At 39.0% G+C, this 17,675-nt stretch overlaps 1 protein-coding gene across 1 annotated transcript in view; it reads right to left on the minus strand.

The window, feature by feature from the left end:
* Positions 1-16,204: 16,204 nt before the first annotated feature.
* Positions 16,205-17,675, minus strand: part of LOC124304325 (UPF0489 protein C5orf22 homolog) — an 808,682-nt gene continuing 807,211 nt past the window's right edge. The window contains exon 8 of the mRNA XM_046762367.1: positions 16,205-16,462. Within this exon, the coding sequence (XP_046618323.1) occupies positions 16,330-16,462 (133 nt within the window). The 3' untranslated portion in view covers positions 16,205-16,329. The remainder of the gene's footprint in view (positions 16,463-17,675) is intronic.

Raw genomic sequence — 17,675 nt, forward strand, 5'->3', positions numbered from 1 at the left:
TGTTCCCAGTTGCATACTGTTTGAAGAATTTTTTAAATTTTTTATGCATATTCCAGGACAGTTGTTCCTAGCTTCAGACTTACACCGAATACAACGACGTCTAATGCCGAATAGTGACAGCGCAATGAAACTCAAAAGCCTATAACTTGTGGATGTTTGAGAATTTTTTTGATTAAAATATAAAATATGATAGGCACAATGTAAAATACAAGTTATTTATATCAACGTTTTCGATGATAAGGTGGACAAAATTTTTGTTTTTTGATTGACTTGATTTTTGTCAACTCTTTGGACGTATACCAGGTACAAATTTGCACCGATGGTTTGTAATATTGTCTGTATCGTCTGCCGGGATCCTTCGAGCGATTATTGTTATTATGATTGGGTTTTTCGTTTTTTTTTTTTTTTTGTTTCAGTTCTAATCTTACCCGAGTGATTCAATATCCGATCGATTAGGAAGTTATAGGATCATCAATTGGAAATTGATTTCCGCATCAAAGGAACACGAATGACTTGAATTCTTCAAAATCACTCGAAATCAACGTTACAATGAACTAAAATCATTTGATTTTCTGACTTTCTCCGGCAGCGTTTACGCGCCTAAATGTGGACAAAAACTAGGCGGCAAGGAGGTAGGAACTACCTTCGCGAAAAAAAAACCTCAACTTGTTGGGTGGTTAATTCGTAACCTCAACTTTTTTCTTCCGGAAACTCAGCATCAACTACGAGTTGAGAGTTTTTTTTTCCGTGAGCGTAGAAAAGGAAAAAAGTGAAACAACGTAGAAATGTGAATAAAATAAAGATTCAAAAATTTTGCAGGTCGAGTAGACGAAGAAGTATTTATCGTGCAAGCACCTGCAAGGTGATGACAAGCCTGCTGGTGATACGTCGACGTTAACACCGAGATGATCGATGGCCTCCATTATCGTTCGCCTCGTCAGTTATGGGCGCGATTTGTGCTATACGCATACACGCTACACACACACTGACACACACACACACATATATATATATTTATATACAAGCAAACGCATTATGTAAATCTTGTAAATACTGACTGTCTCTCCATTTCGTACGCATACCGTGTATAAAAATAAAAAAGCGTGGCTTTTCTGAGGTAGGTATAATAAAATAATGTGCGACGTGTAGAATATTTAAAAATTTTCAAATTTATCATTGGCTAATTAACTTGTTGCAATGAAATGAATGTAATGTTTATTATATAGTCAATTTAAACAGGTGAAATAGGAAATTTGAATGTTTTGTTTTCCTTCTTATTTGGTCGGAACAATTTTTTGGTTCAATTCGTTGATGATGAGGTTATATCTGCCTTTGGAAGAGGAGTGCAATCGAAAAAATTGAGACTTCAACGTTCAATGGTGAATTTGACATGTATTGTAGAAAAAACAAAAACAACAAAAAAAACAACAAAAATCACGTTTCTTCACGTATTGCATTTTTCTTTTTTAAAGTATACGTAACGTTATGATTATCATGGTGGGAAATATTTCTGCACTAGTCAATTTGGTAATTCTGCAAATTGATGATAGATCTGCATTATTTACAGAAATTAAATGGAAACAAAGCTGCGAAAATTATTTATTAACTCAACCAATGGGATAATGAAAAAGAAAATGATTGTTAAAAAACGGTGATGGGATTTTCGAAAAATCACGGCAAGCATAACGACTACATGTGATGAAAGTCATGGTGAAAATTTCGAAGCATCTGCAGGAACTTGCGGTGAAATTGTGAAACTTTGAAAATACGGCGTGTGTTCTTATTATGGAGGAGGAGTTTCCTCGCCGGGGGCACGCATTGAGTTCTGAATTCGTTTTACTCGCGCAGGAGTTCTGTAAAATTCATTAAACTTTAACGTCAACTTGTTCGTATTGAAACGGAACAACGGAACTTTTACTAAAAATATTGACAACGTTGTCACCGAAGGAAAGAAACCTCTTTAAGGCCCTTGACTGCAAACACGATCACGTTATACATATACTCAAAGTTCGAGTATCAGTCCAACGTGCAAGCAAGGTGGTTGTACAATAATAGTACCAACAGTATGAAAATTTCCATGTGTCACACTCTGCAGCAATAAAAGACCAGCGTTAAAATATGCACTGCAGCACCTAGGTACAAGGAATATATTTATTCCCATGCCCAAAACCCGCCGGTTCAACTGCAGGTATAGAAATATCCGCACATAGTTAATGTGGGAACGCCAATATAAGTCTTCGTCGTCGATTCCCTTTTCGTGCCGACGAATGTATAATGTGTGCATAAATTTGTATTCTCTCAAGCATGCCCGATGCAGTCACCACGGTATAAATTGTTTTATGCAACGCGAGCATGTTTTACGCGTTTTTCCATGCGTGCTTTCCGTACACAAAGTGCCTGTTTCTACGACGGTCGAGTCAATCTGCAAATGCGCATGCGCGGAGTACTGGAAAGACCACTTTCAAGTCCTAGGAGTTGAAAGCGATCTTTTCAATACTGCGCGCATGCGCCGTCGCGAAAAAATCTAACATTACGCGATCCTAACCTCAGTTTCGTGCTTCGTGACAAAAACGCGTTAGATACTTTTGTTATGTAAAGAATTGTGCGCAACAGGGAGGTAACGGTCTTTTCGCCTCGCGTATTTGCGATATTCGTCTTCGTCTCACCTATGACTCATATTGCAAATTCACGCTCGGTCTGAAACAATCCAGTTCGCCTCCTTGTTACACAATATACTATTTTACACACTCTTGCGAATTCCCATGAGTAAAAACTTCAACCTCTGTGGTCTATAACGACTCTGAATAATTGTACTTTTAATTATCCGATTAGAATTTTACCTGTACATCGGTTGATAACATGCCAAAGTGTGAAGGGAAGGAGAAAAAATTGCAACCGAGGGAAATATATAAGAAGTATCAGTAGAAAAATGAGGGGCCATTTACTCCGAGTAGTCAAATGAATGATTTTAATTTATCAGCATCGATTTCAAGTGATTTCTCTTATGTGATTTTCGTTGATTGCAAATAATTTCTCAGGATTTTGAACGATTTCTAATGGCTTTCAGATCATGTAGAATCGTTGGAAATCACTCGAAACGCTAGGAAATCACTGGAATTTCAAGCATTTTCCGTGATTCACGAAACATTCAAGTTATTCGAGTTCCTTCCTCTCGTGAATTGATTGAAAAACTGTTCGTTTTAAATTTAATGAATGACATCCATGAATGAATGACCCGTTGGTTGAAATATGACGGTGTTCAGAGTTAAAAAAAAAAGGTAAATTAGTCATCTCCGCAGAGTCTCATAGTGTACAGACGTGCAGGGAAATGTGGCAGGATTTTGGGGCTCGGTTGGCAGGCACACCTGCTCAAAGGGTGTTGTACCTGACATTTGACGTTTGAAACCAACCTCAGGAGCCCCACCATTAGAGACCCGTTCGCACTCAGAAAGAGACCCTCGAAATAGGCAATCGTTGAAATTGGGTGATCGATCCCATCGGCATTTCCAGCCGCACGCGTATATGAAAGAACATACCTTTACGGCATTGACAATAAGAAAAAAAAAAAAAAATATGAAGAAGATTTCTCTGTGCAAACAAGTAATAATAATATCGTGGAATCGTATCGTTTTGTGGGATGTTTATTAATTCAGGGTACCGCTAGACGTGCTTAATGACTGTAATTAAACAACGAATTCGATCGTTGCAGATGAGGATAAAGAGAGAAGAAGAGAGAGAGAGATGACTTGTCGAGAGGGGCTGAGGAGGGGAGGAATTACCGCGAACGGGGGATGAAGCAGAGTCAAGTATTCACGGAGCAATTCTGGGCCATGCGCGAGAGCAGCCATCGACCCTCGTGACTCCGGGTGTAAAATGGAATTAATTAGGAAAGACAGTCTCTCAACAGGTGGCCAGCCGATGTGACCGCCTCTAAGGTCCCGCGACCAGCCCCAAGTAATTTACTAAGAAATAAATAAAGGGACGTAAACACTGCGATATACCTTCGCCTCGCTCACCCTGGGAACGCGGGGATAATCGCGCGCAAAAAGGAGAGAGAGAGAGAGAGAGAGAGAGAGAGAGAGACGGAGAATGAGCAAGCGAAACGAATGAGAAGTAACAAAGTTTACTCACTCAAGCAAAACAATTTTTGATTAAATTTTCTGTCGGCTAGTTGACGGACAATTTTCTAAGAAAGTTGGTGGATTTTGGAAATTTCTATTTCGACAACAGATGAATTAATTCGATTGGTTTTTAACTTACTCATGAGTGCGTAGATTGAGCCTCGTGTACGCAATTTTTTTTATTTTTTTTTTTACCAGACTTTGTTGATAGATGGGAGGCATTGTTACTCATTACAGTAAAATGTAAATCATTTTGGTCGATGAGATTTTTTTCGGTGCTCGCGAAATCTCGAAAACGGCTGAACTGGTTTAGATCGGATTTGGAGACGGTATTTTTGGGTGGTTCATTCTCTTTACCGTGATCCCATTTTTTTTTTTTTAATCCTCGATTGATATTCAACTTCAAACGGTCACCATTTTTACGAAGAAAGAAACAAAAAATCGTATCGATGCAAAGAGGCTAAACTTTACTGTCTAAGATTACTGTCTTCAAACTAGAAAAAAATCGGTTTAACCGTTTTTGAGATATCGTGGGCATTGGAAAACATCTCACCGAATGAAATGACTGACGTTTCGGTCAATAACGATGCTACCTATCGATTGATTCTGTTCAAAACACATCTAAAGCCAGCTGAATTTACATACTTTTAAACAAAATAGTCTCTAATCGAGTTGAATATTTGTTCGTCGAGATAGAAATTTCCAAAAATTCAATTACTTCTCGAACCGCCTACTCATATTATGTACATCAATTTTCGACTCTTTATGTAGCATAAATTTTTGCTGTAATCGATTAACTATCACTCGTCGAAGACTTGAAATAACTTCACGTGTACGTATTGAATGATTATTAGAACAACAAACCCGAATAATTTTCCACGCCGCACGATTTAGCTTTCCATGAAGAACCGTTCGACTATCAAATTGTATGATTTCATTGTGGCTTATGAGATTCCGAACCGCTTTGCACGATATTAAGCAATTTCGTATTACGAGAAACTGGTTCCAATAACTCGGTATGACCTGACTCTGAATATTTTGGTAATATTGATCTCGCAGTTGTTCATCTGACTCCAAGAAAACGAAATACATACATATCAAGAATAACGTGCATTGTGAGACGATCAAGTTGCAGTTTCTGGAATCAATCGCATTTTTCGTCAAGTGAAATTCAATCGATTCGTACGTAAATTATAAGTACACGTTTTGAAGAAGTACGACGTTTTTAAATTTGTACATTTACAGCTATACAACGAATTTAGTCCAATCTGAAATGAAACTGTCACCACAGTATCGCGAGCATTTGACATTTTCTGTTGAAGTTCTAGCTGCAGCTGTGGTTTTCAAAGACATCATTCAAAACCGAGCGCTTGAATTATTAACGAATGAATATAGCCGTGCCCGAGGCAAGTGCACCGCTTCTTTTGGCTTTGTGTACATCGACTGAATGTATCGACTAGCCAAAGCACCATTATCCCCTTTTCGGGGCGGTCCTGCAGCGGCAGAGTCATAAATCATCGTGCACCAAATGGATGTTATTACCTGAGAACCAGCCACTGCTTGACAATGCGGAATCGAATATGGGTACACATGTCGAAACGCAGAGATCGGCACAAAGGGGACAATAAGTTGAAGATGTAAATAAACGTTAAAAGTCGATCGATCAGTCAATCGGGATCGGTTGTGACCCAATGCATCCCGGTTGATCCGCGTCATGTGCTCGATTTGAAAAACAGCCATTCGCTCAGAATATTCTGCAGCCCTCGTTGTCGGAGTGAAGATTTGCAGACATAGTTCAATTATGTTACGATATTACAACTCATTAAGAAGATTTCGAATTAACGATCGAGTAAGCAAAATTCTACTTCGGAATCTTCTTTCTCCCGAGTAATATGAAATCGTTTCGAACTTTGGGAAGTTACGGATGTTGCAATGGTGCTGTAATGTGGTCGTCAACTGAAGTTCGAACAATCGACGATTGTCCGTTGGATCGTTCTTCGCCACAGTTAAAGACTTCACATTTCTTGGTTCACTGGAAATCGTTGAAAATCATACGTGATAAGGCAAAAGTCATTGGGAGTGAGTAGACCACAAACCTCGACATCTTCCATCGTTTGAAGCAATGTTGACGCTCAGGAGTAGAAAAATAGTTGAAATACAATTTGTTAACTTTGTCGGTAAAACTCGAAGGTCCGACATCCCCTTAAATTAGTTTCTTATTATTTTTAACGTTCACTTTGCGGGTTCCGTGATGCAGTAGATTTTAACCATCACCAGTTTGCGGTAACGTCAAAGTAAATATCGATACCTTCAGCGAAACGGAAGCTCGTCTTCGGTATATACAGCAGGTAATATGCGGTATATAGAACCACCCGGAGCTACCTGAAGCACTTATTTACAGCCCGAGTCTTTCATCAAATTACCTCGCGCCAGCGAGTAATTGGTAAGCAAATCGGTTTATAAAATCTCTGTTGAATCGGTGCACACAAAGTCAAGGCTCGCCAAGAAAGTGATGAACGAAAGCACGCGAGATGGATCTATAAAAGAAATGTAAAAAAGCGTATGTATGCTTTCTCCACGACTTCGTAGAGTGTCATTGTCGCAAATTCATTTATTTTCATGGGATTGTTTACATTTTCTCATGTAAAAGATCAAATGCAAACCCATACAGAGGTACACTTGGTTACCTGCTCGCAGGTCTGATACAGTATTTATAGCCTAATAGCTGCAATTACAATTTAGCCGATTACTGTTACCCTTACAATTTTTCTTCGTATGTTTTGTAACAGGGATTCTGATACGATTCGTGGCATGGGGAACAAATGTGAGTCAATTTTGATACATCATTTTAGATGATGAATCATTAAATGAATGTGGAAAGGGTTCACATGGTTATACCTATTGATAAATCTGGAAACTTTGCGAAATCGACACATGAAAATCTGGTGAGTTGTTGCAATTTTTAAAGAGGATTATCGCATTTGAAACGTTTGAAGGTCAGATTTAATGACATGACACTTTTATAAAAAATTTAATTACATTCACGATTTCAAGAAATACATTCTATTTTCGCTGCACGTTATTTGACTATGAAAATTTCAACTTTCGAAAGCGACCTTTTCAAAATTGGATGTAAGGTACATTCTTCCTCGAAGATTTTTTGTTTTTCTTGCTATTTTCAAGTATTCCAAGTAGGAAAGAAAAGAAGAGTTGCTTCAGAATAAAACGGTCCAATATACATACAGAGATGAAAAACGTCTTCTTAAATGGATATTGAATCGCAGTTGTGAGATATATGGCACAGAGAGAAGTGATTCGTTGAATATACCAAACATGGTGACAATAAAGAGTGTTTTTTGTTTCACAGAAATTTTGTTCTTTCATTCGACAAAGAAGCGGTCAGAACAACAACCGAGAACATTACAAAAGAGACGATATTTCTTTCTTTTCCAATTTTCTTTTTCCATTTCTAGCTTGCATGTGACACATCTATATACATAACGTAACGTGTCTATATACCTATAAGTCGTGCGAAGGCTGAAGCGGGGCGATATTTGCAATTCTATAAATTGATTCATGAATTCGAATCACCGAGGCGTTCGTTCTTGCGGAGGATTCGCGTTCCGTTCCATCCCGTCCCGTCCCGTTCCATTCCTTTCCGTTCCGTTCCGTTCCGTTCCGTTCCGTCCGGAATATTGATTTGTAATGGCTGTGAGCATACGAATGAGAGAAGACGCTTTCCGGCGGGCACACGCGTCACTGCCCTCCGCGCCCTTGCTGCACGAGCTTTCTTAAATCCGGTGAAGCAAGGGTACGGGTTCCGTCTGTGTGTGTGCGTGTTTGCACCGCCCGGTATAAACTCGCATGCATGAGCTCGAGTATAGCAGCGGAGGATTTGGCAGAGTTCTGGCGTGGGATGAGTCGATTCGACTCGGGGATACGGGTGAGAGGCGGCGGCGGCGGGGAGAAAGGTAGGGAAAAACCGCGCGAGGGTGGATTTTCCTCGGAGACCGGAGTGGAAAACTTATTGTCTCGAAACGAAACATCTCCCTTGGTATAAAAAAAGAAAAAAAAAAAAAAAACCGCCCCCGCTACCCGCCCTCATATTGATTCTCCGGCTTCATGCCGGCGTAAACAACGAATGTATATGTATATAGATACATGCCACAATAATATAATAAATCCCCATGTGGTCGGTGTAGCTTGTGACAGTTTTTCTCTAGTTCGGTTTTCTCTTTTCCGAAGGATTGATGGCTCGTTGATATCGCTAACCATTTTTCGTTACAATTATTGTTCAGGAATCTCATTCAATCGCTTAAAATCGGTCGAAGTAATTTGGAAATTGCTAGAAATCAGGTCGGAGACGCTTGGGATCGCTTTTATACAGTTTTGAAATTGTTTAGAAGTTCTTCGTATTAATTTCACACTGCTTAAAATCTTGCTTCGAATCGTTTGAAACTCGTTGATATTAGTTTGAAACAGCTTTAAATTATTTTTAACTCTCTTGAAACCACTTTAAAATCATTCTAAACTTCTTGAAATTAGTTTGAAACAACTTGGAATTGTTTTTAAACCGCTTAAAATCACTTTAAAATCGTTGAAAACTCCTTGAAATCAGATCGGAACCGTTCATAATGATGTTCAAAGGCTTGGAATTGCTTAAAATATCTTTCGAATGGTTTGAAACTACTTGAACTTAGTTTGTAACAGCTTGAAGTTACTTTTGAGTCGCCAGAAATTACTTGAAATCACTTTGAAATGGTTCGAATACGGTTTTAACATGATTTGTAATGTTCCCTTGCTCTTCTTATTCGAAAATTCATCCAGTGATTTTTGTTTGCAATTCTTTGATTCATTGAAAAAAGTAAATTTCAATATTTTTACTGTGCTAAGCTCCGCCAAGTTGTATCACTATGCGTTGAAAAAATACCTCTCAATGTTCTACACTACAATTAAGGTTGCAGAAAAAAGTCGCGCAGAAGAGTGACATTTAATTATTAACATTCGAATTTATTAGCTACACAAAAATTCAAGTATTATTATTTATTACGCTTGAACAAATTGACTCAACCTGCTCTTCAATCATGCTGATGTGTTCATGCAAATTGCTTGTGATTTCAAAATATTTCAATTCTCCGATAATTGTATAGTAAAACGGTTTCTTACTCGCTGTAACAAGTTTTGTCATCTGGTTTATTTTCTTTATGACTTATATGCTTTGGTCCTTGCCCATCAGGCATTCACGTTTTTATTTTTCTACTCCTGCCTCTTGCCTACTTATCCCTGTTTTTTTCAGCAATTTCTTTTTTCCCTCATTCTTTTCTCTCCTCATTTACTCAACGACGCTGCAGTCAAAGTTTCTTATTGCTGCTTATTATACAGTTGCAGTAGACGTACGGCGTCGCGAGTGTCGCGTGTATTTGTTGAATTGACTGTCGACAATTTGAAAGTTTAAACTTCAGATTGAGGATTCATTAGGGAACGTTACCCCGGGGAGTCGTCTCGGGCATTCTAGGAAAAGTTTCAGTCCAGCCACGCGATTCCTTCAAGTCTCACCAACAACCGCATTATACAGTCTGGATCCGTTGCCGCAGGGATCCCTTGCACTAATAATCATCGTTCCGATAATTACGCCAATAATAATAATTATATTCTGAACGTCCGCTGTCCTACAGACACCACAGAACCAAATGCACGTTGCATTGTCTGTTTCTATACGAATTCCGCAGGTACAATTCATTGTTCTCGGAACCTGTACAACCGAATACATTGATGCATTATAGACGTAACACGCTATCTCACGTATAGCGATTAGGAACGATGTTACAGTAATATTATGCGATTAATAGAAAAAAATTACAGTTCTTTGTAATTTAACAGATTTTTACGTTTCAAAATAAAATGCATTTACGGATTTTTAACGTTAAAAATATTTCTTACTGATTAGTTTTAAGTATTTTTTTATTTTGGTTTGCCTGAACTTTAAATCACACAGAATTCAAAATACGCGTGTTGAGTATTTTCATTTTTTTGATACTCGTCGAGCAATCGTTCTTAGATGGTTCTCGTTCTATGAAAAAATAGAAAAAACTCGATAATTCCAAATCCAATCGGATAAAGAAGCTCAAATAATAAATATTTATAGGATCACGGTGACTTGGTAGTATCAAATATTTTGAAAATTAAAAGTAGACACTCGTAAATGCATATCAGCCCTGAATCTGACGAAAAAGAAACGTGGCGCTATAAAAAAAAAATAGGAATTATCGTACGTTCGAAACAATAAAATTTTTTACCGCGTACATATTCGACTTTTTTAGTCAAGTAATAAAACCTCGCGTGTTGGTGAGTGTCGCCAGCTTAGTTTCGGAAAACTAGATCTGCGCTTGATACGTCGTATTTTCCAGTTAAAATACGAAATGTTAGAATCCAGATCTTTTCGTACAACTGTAAGTAACCGATGAAAATTTCATTACAGGGGATATTTAATTCCAATCATTGCAGCCGGTTCGTTATCAGCGATAATTCTCGTTCCGTTCTTTTGTTGCCGGTGAAATTTGCTGGTGCGCAACTTTTGTAGGAATACATCGAGGGATGTTACTCCCACCCTTAGAGCCGACCGCCTCCCTTCACATCGAACCTACCGAATCCCCCTCTTGGCCGGGAACGCGAGATTCGGCAGTCACGAGGGGAAATTGGGACGTGGGGAGAGGGTGGGATTGTGTATTCGAGATAAACCATCCCCATCGCTGCGTTTACGTGTCCCACTTGCAACCATTTTGTTCAAGAGTAACGTATCGCGTAACCTGACGAAACGCTTTTCGCCTAAGCGAGGTTCCTCGCTTTTGGACATCGGGTCGAAGTTCAACTTTTATGAGGTTAATTGGTAATCGTGGGTCAAGATCTGAATTTTAGATACCAGTCAAGTTTCGCGAATCAAGTAACTTGCCGCCTGTCTTTGGATCGACCGTTATCGACTCTTCAAATACCTCATAGATTAGAATTTCGTAGGTCATAATTTTATGTAATTTCAAACTTATCCGGATAGCACGGTAAAGAACGAAAGTGGCTACTTCCAATTTGGAATCTGACGATTCCAGACTGTCAAATTCCGTCGCTTATTGCTACAAAAAAAAAGTTGCAATAAGTGAAAAAAGTAGTGATACCTGAATATGAAAATTCAATGATTCTCGACTTTTAGATTTTTGGAATGGAATTTTGACTGGAAACGAAACACCTCATTCTTACACATTCCGTATTTTGATCGATATTTTTCCCAACCAACCTCGACGCGAAAGATAAATTCCACTAAAGTAAGACTGTCACATTACTTCGAAAGTTGTTTTTCATTGGGCCTCGAGTGTCGTTTCTTCTCAATTCTTCTCAACCGCAAGACCGAACAACACTAATTAAACAAGGAGACCGAGTGATTCACCCTCCGTCACAATTGCGTATCACTGACCTCACAATCTTAAAATACCACACATCTATTGATCCCGAATTATCACTCGTACTTTCCGTTACTCCAGAAAATCATTCGGAAAGAGAAGCTTCATCACCGACAGCTGCAACACCATCGGAAGCAATTCAGAGGAACGATATTGGATGTGGATAAAAGCGGATTGCACTCGACGAAGTCACCAAGACGATCGACGAGCATCTTGTTTCAAAATTCGAAAATCTGGAGAGCTTCGAGCCTTCGGTCTTCGGATGATCCCGACTTGGCGTAACCAATTGTGAGTTGAATCGACGACGTTCGAACGAAATCGATGACGAACCGCTCGGGATGGACGGAATTTTAGGATGTCCTGCACTCTCTGCACGCGAGGTAGAATATATTCAGCTGGTATCGAGCAACTGACCGGCTGCGGATGCAACGGCTGAACTGGATGCACGCACCTATACAGACGGGGATTATATATTCCTCGTCCACTCTCACGCACCTCCACACTGCGTCATCATCGTACGATCTCTGCGTGTCCATTAGTGCAGGGCATCGATGACGTCGTAAACTCGGCTCGAGCTCGTGTAATTTCACTAGCGAAAATTGGCAGTCGTTGGTTATAATTACCGAGTAACGGATCACTCGACGTCCTGCGAAACGAAATGATGATTACTAAAGATTTGACGAAATCACGTGAGATTTTTTTATTTTGTATTTTATTGGGGTCGAGGAAACCCATTTCTAATGTGGCGGTGACGCCATTTTTCGAAGGGGCATTCACTCGAGGAAACCATAAGTTTAAGAATCGAATATCAGATTGTAAATTGGAGAAATTCAGATGACTCTAATGTTTGTTTGAATGATAAATTTTACAAATCGTTGTGAATCACTTAAAACCACGTTATAGCGCTGATGAAATCGGCCGGCATGTGTTGAAAATCATGGAAGTCGTCGCAAATGGTTTTGATTGATCATTAATACCAATATCGAATGTCTTGTCGTGTGCTTTAATTGATAAAAAAAAGACGATCCCAAGTGATTTGTAAGCCGGAAATCACTGAAAATCGTTAGAAATTAGTTGAAATAACTCGGTACACCGTAAATAAACGAAACTCACATGACACGATGGAAATCACTAGAAATCAATATTGATGTACTGAAATCATCAGTTTGAGTTTCAAGTGAATGGCCTCAATGATTATTTATTCATGTAAGATTAAACTACACACTTTTACGCAATCTGTCAATTTCCCTGGACCTACGTCAGTTCAAAATTGTTTTGCTGTACGAATCTTGAAATAAAGATGTTACCAATTTTCACTGAACCAACTATCCAATTTCTGTAATATACCCGTATGAATTTGGCGAAACTACGTAATGTTCGAACCTCACTGAACAATTGAAGAGAAGAAGAAAAAATACTCTTCTATATGGATAACTTTCAAAAAAATTCTCTCACTCTCCTTCTCACAGAGAAAAAGCTTGCGTCTGCATTTGAGTCGAAGTAATTACCCAGAAACGTAAAGCTGAGGACCGATGTTAAGGGATTACTTGGATCGACTGTCGAGTGACCGGATAGAGAAGCAGCACTGATGATGGTCTCCGAATTTGTGACGTGAGTAATTTTTTTTTTTTCTCTCTCTCTCCTCATATCCAACCCCACCTCCGGTGTTTCGGAACGAACAAAGGGTTTTAACAAACACAAATAGCGCCCTTGAACAATGTTCAGGGTGTCGATGGAGGACATCCCTCGTCCTTTCGCCCCTCTAGATTTTATTATACAACATGCCATCTCTGGATCTCTTTTACCGGGCGTTTTGTCTATAGGCTGCAAGCGAATATTTCGCGTGTACAAATCGCAGAGGAACCGGTAGCTTCGACGCTCGAGACCTTCGGGCTTCGCGGTATAATTGGCTTTGTGCATCGCATTAACCCGACGCATTAGCATATTACACTGTGATCCCGAGATCCCGTTTGTCACGGGTGCAACGCTGCAGCAGCTATATGAACTGTAGTAATAACACTGCGGGAAACGGGGACCACGCCACGGGATTGTGCAAATTATGCAGCGAGCTTTTCCAGCTTCCAGATGCTCGCAAGAAAAGCTTGAGGAACCCGAGTCGGATGATTTTTTGAGAGCTGTATCGACTTCTTCATAACGCTAACCATTTAGGTTACAATCTATGAGAAATTCGTTGGAAATTGCTTGAAATCAGTTTGTAACTCACGAAAATTAGTTTCAAGCCATTAAATTAGTATTCATTTTGAAATCGTGTGAAATCGTTCGAATTCGTTTAAAATCATTCAGAAATCGGTTTGAATCAGTTTAGCACCTGCACTTGGAATCTTTTGGTACCACTGTGAAACCGCTTGAAAGTACTTGAAATTAGTTTGACGATTGGTGATCTTCATTTTGAAAATACTTGGAAATCGCTTGGAGTGGCTAAAAAACATTTTAAAATTGAGAGAAATCGTCGAAAATAGTTTGAACTCGTTTTGATTCGTATCAAATCACTTAGAAATTGGTTAAAACCGTTCGGAACCGCTTCGAATGGCTTGAAATCAGATAAGCAGCGTTCCAAACGCTTTGTAATTAGTTCAAAACGGTTTGTAATCATTTGAAAATTGCTCGACAGAACTTGAGACTGTTCATAAATCATTCGGGATTTCTCGAAAACATTTTCAACCGGCTTAAGATCGCGTGAAACTACCTTCAATTCGTTTGAAACTCCTTGAAATTACTTTGAAACAGCTTGGTGTAATTTTTGAATCGCATCTATTTTGTTTAGCCTTAGGTATATACTTGAAACTAAATCAGTTACATACCCTTTATCTTTATATTTCTACACTAAATGTATATTATTGAGATGATTGAAAGAATAAGCGCACTTTTTGGGTAAAATATAGCTACTTATTATATACATATATATATATATATATATTACATGCACATGAGGATATGCAGAGGTAAATAGAAAGAGAGGAAAGACGTGCCAGGACGCGGACGGGCAAAAGCGCAGTTCTCACAGCATCCTGATCAACACGGGTGCGTGGCGTTGATGCCTATAATCCCGTCCGGAACTGATCTGCATAAAAACCAGTAACCGAACAACAGACGGAGCAAGGAAAATGCAGGGTGCTTCATCCCGGAGTTGCATGTCTAGATATTATCCTTACACGAATCTGAGGCTATGCGAGCATATTTAAAAATGAAATTAGGGGTAGAAGTTTGTTCAGGCAAATGACGGACGATGTGACGATCTGTTCGTTCGTCTTCTTTTTGTTTTAAAAACATTTTTTTTTGGGTTTGACAAATTATATGGAATGGATGATATTTTTTGATTTTGTTGAAAATACTTGAGACAAAGAATTTTTCAGATTAAAAATACAACGGTGAGTTTAAAAATGTATGTTTATACGATTTGTTATGAATCCCTCGAGTCAAATATATTATTATACTCGCATGTCGAGTTCCATGTATAAATATGATCGGTTTGATCGATAGCAAATAAGAAGTATCACAACCAGAACGATGTGTAAAAAAAAAAGTATGAAAAGGAAAAGACGGAGGGTTGAATGAAATTTTTAAAACAAAAAATCATTCTACATACAAATAAATTCATCGCCAGGAAGGAAGAGATTTTTTGCGCCAACTGTTTGTACGTGCGTATGAGAGGAGAATGAAAGGGTTGGAGAAGCCGGAGACGGTGGGAACGGACCGAGATCCTCAGCGTCTTATGCAAATATCAATTGTACACCGTGTATATACATTCACGCATGCGTACGTGTAACGTTCACATACGTAAGTATGTAAGTATAGAACGGCACAAGGAAGAAGGAAAGCGGCGGTCAGGAAGGGGCCAAACAAAAAAGAAGAGAAAAGGAAAGGAAAAGAAAAAAACGACCACCACCTTTTTCTGTCATTGTGCAAACGCATTGTGGAAGTGCCTGCGGGCCTTGGGCCGTGACACAGTGGTACAGATCGTATGTAAATCACGAGAGAAACACGAGCTCCGGACCCCGGAGAAGTAGCCGTCTAAGCGGCATAAGGGCCTTAAAAAATGGCTGTGAAAAAGTTGAGCAGGCTCATAACAACCGAAACCGGTGAAATCGAATGGTTAATGCGTTTTGGGTTCAGGAGTCATTGTTAGTTCGAAGATTTTTCCGAAATGTGTGATTCAAATAATTCGAAAACTACTGGAATCATCGGATCAAAAATTTCATCCGGTTTGGATCAAGCAGAGTCGCGTCGATTGGGACAAAAATCATAAGAATCTGTTTGTCTGTTTTCAAGATATCGTTATTTTAATTTTGTTATTCAATCAGTGATTGAGTCCAAAATCTGGTCGATTTTAGATTAGTAAAAGCCGCGTATATTGGGACGAAAATCCTCGAAATCTATCGATTCGTCTCCGAGATATCATCGGACAAAAATCGATCACACAAAAACGCACTCGAAAATTGGTCAGTGCAGGTGATTCTCTATACTTAAGTGAAAGCGTCGAGATTGGGTGAATCTCAACTTTTCATTTTCGAGGTGATTATAGTACCTATCCACCCCTTCCTCTTCTCCGAATATATAGAAAAGCGGGAAGTTAAAAAAGGAAATCCAGCAAACAACTTTTCAGTCGTCAGACGGTTATTTTTCATGCCTTTATTCCATACCTGAGAGAAAAATGCGCAGTAAGAACATAAGTTTCCATAAAAATGCAATTCGAAGGATTACATGTACGAGGCGCAAGTAAGGAAGGCTATTCGTAGTATTCAAGGAGATTCCTGCAGCTCCTGATAGGCAAGTTTGATGTCGACGGTTCCTAGGCGGTGACGCAACTCGTCGAGAACTCTGGTTTGAATAAGATCCACGTCCTCGGGAGGGCAATAATCGTCCAGGCTCGACCTGTAACATTTCAAAATTGATGAATTATCAAGTAGAATAGATGTACCAGTTCTAGCCATATTCATTGAGTCTAATTTGAGGTTATAGCCGCGAATGACACCAACAGCGGTACTCATTTGAGAACAAGAAAGTGTTGCAGATATTAAAAACTTCTGCCCAAAACCTTCTTAAAGTCGGATTCTACTCGTAAATGTCGAACAATTGAACAGATCCTCGAACAGATCGAAATTCGAATTAAAAAGTTGAGAATTTTATAAAGGTGGCCGCAAATTACACACTGACCACAAACGGTGTGTCCTTGAAGATGTTCGAACCTGTTTAGCCGTATAGAGTTTATACAATTTCAAATAGAAAATGTTTGAGCAAAAAATTCTTTTCGTTTGGTCCGGTGGAAGTAGAAAGAATGCGTGGGTTCATCCGAAGGTGACTTCAGACGACTTGTTTTTACCGGAAGCACGGCGGTGGCGAAGCGGGGATGGTCGCGGGTTCTAGATATATCGATTTTTCACGTCAGACCCGGAAGTAATCGAGATAACTCCATATTCGTGACGACAGATGGCGAGAGCTGCTGCTTTACAACTTTTACTTGTAATCGATTAGATTCCCGAAATTTTCATCGTCATAAAATCTGTCTAAAAAATTCGCAGAGGTTCGAGTTATTCAAATTGGTTGAGTTTCGAGTCACTTACAGCGCTTGGAAGTCATTGAACGCTATTTCACACTCAACACAACAATAGCACGTGTGGTTGAATTACGATTTCACTGGGAGTTGAAGTTATCAGTACGGTTGAACTGGAAAGTGAACAAGTTATTCGAAACGTTCGAAATATTCCATTGCAACTATGTGAAACATTCCAAGAACCGCAAAATTCAATTCAAACGTTCTCACTATTCGAAATATTGAAACCAGTCTAATTATTCCGAAGATTCGAAATATTCATTCGAGATATTCGAAGCATTTGAACTATTTCAAACAAAAATTCGAACTAATCGAAACGTTCAAACTATTTGAAGAAAGCCTGAATCATCAAAACTGTTTAAAACATTTGAATTTTTCAAAATTTCTTCAACAGATTGATATTATTCAATTTGAGAACAACTATTTAATTCGTGTCCAATTATTCCCAAGCCCCTAAAAATTGGACAGCAAACAACTGCGGTCTATTTATAATATTATTAATCGGACTACAATTATAAAAAACTCATACTGTGC

This window comes from Neodiprion virginianus, chromosome 5, assembly GCF_021901495.1.
Source record: "Neodiprion virginianus isolate iyNeoVirg1 chromosome 5, iyNeoVirg1.1, whole genome shotgun sequence".
Classification (NCBI taxonomy): Eukaryota; Metazoa; Arthropoda; class Insecta; order Hymenoptera; family Diprionidae; genus Neodiprion; species Neodiprion virginianus.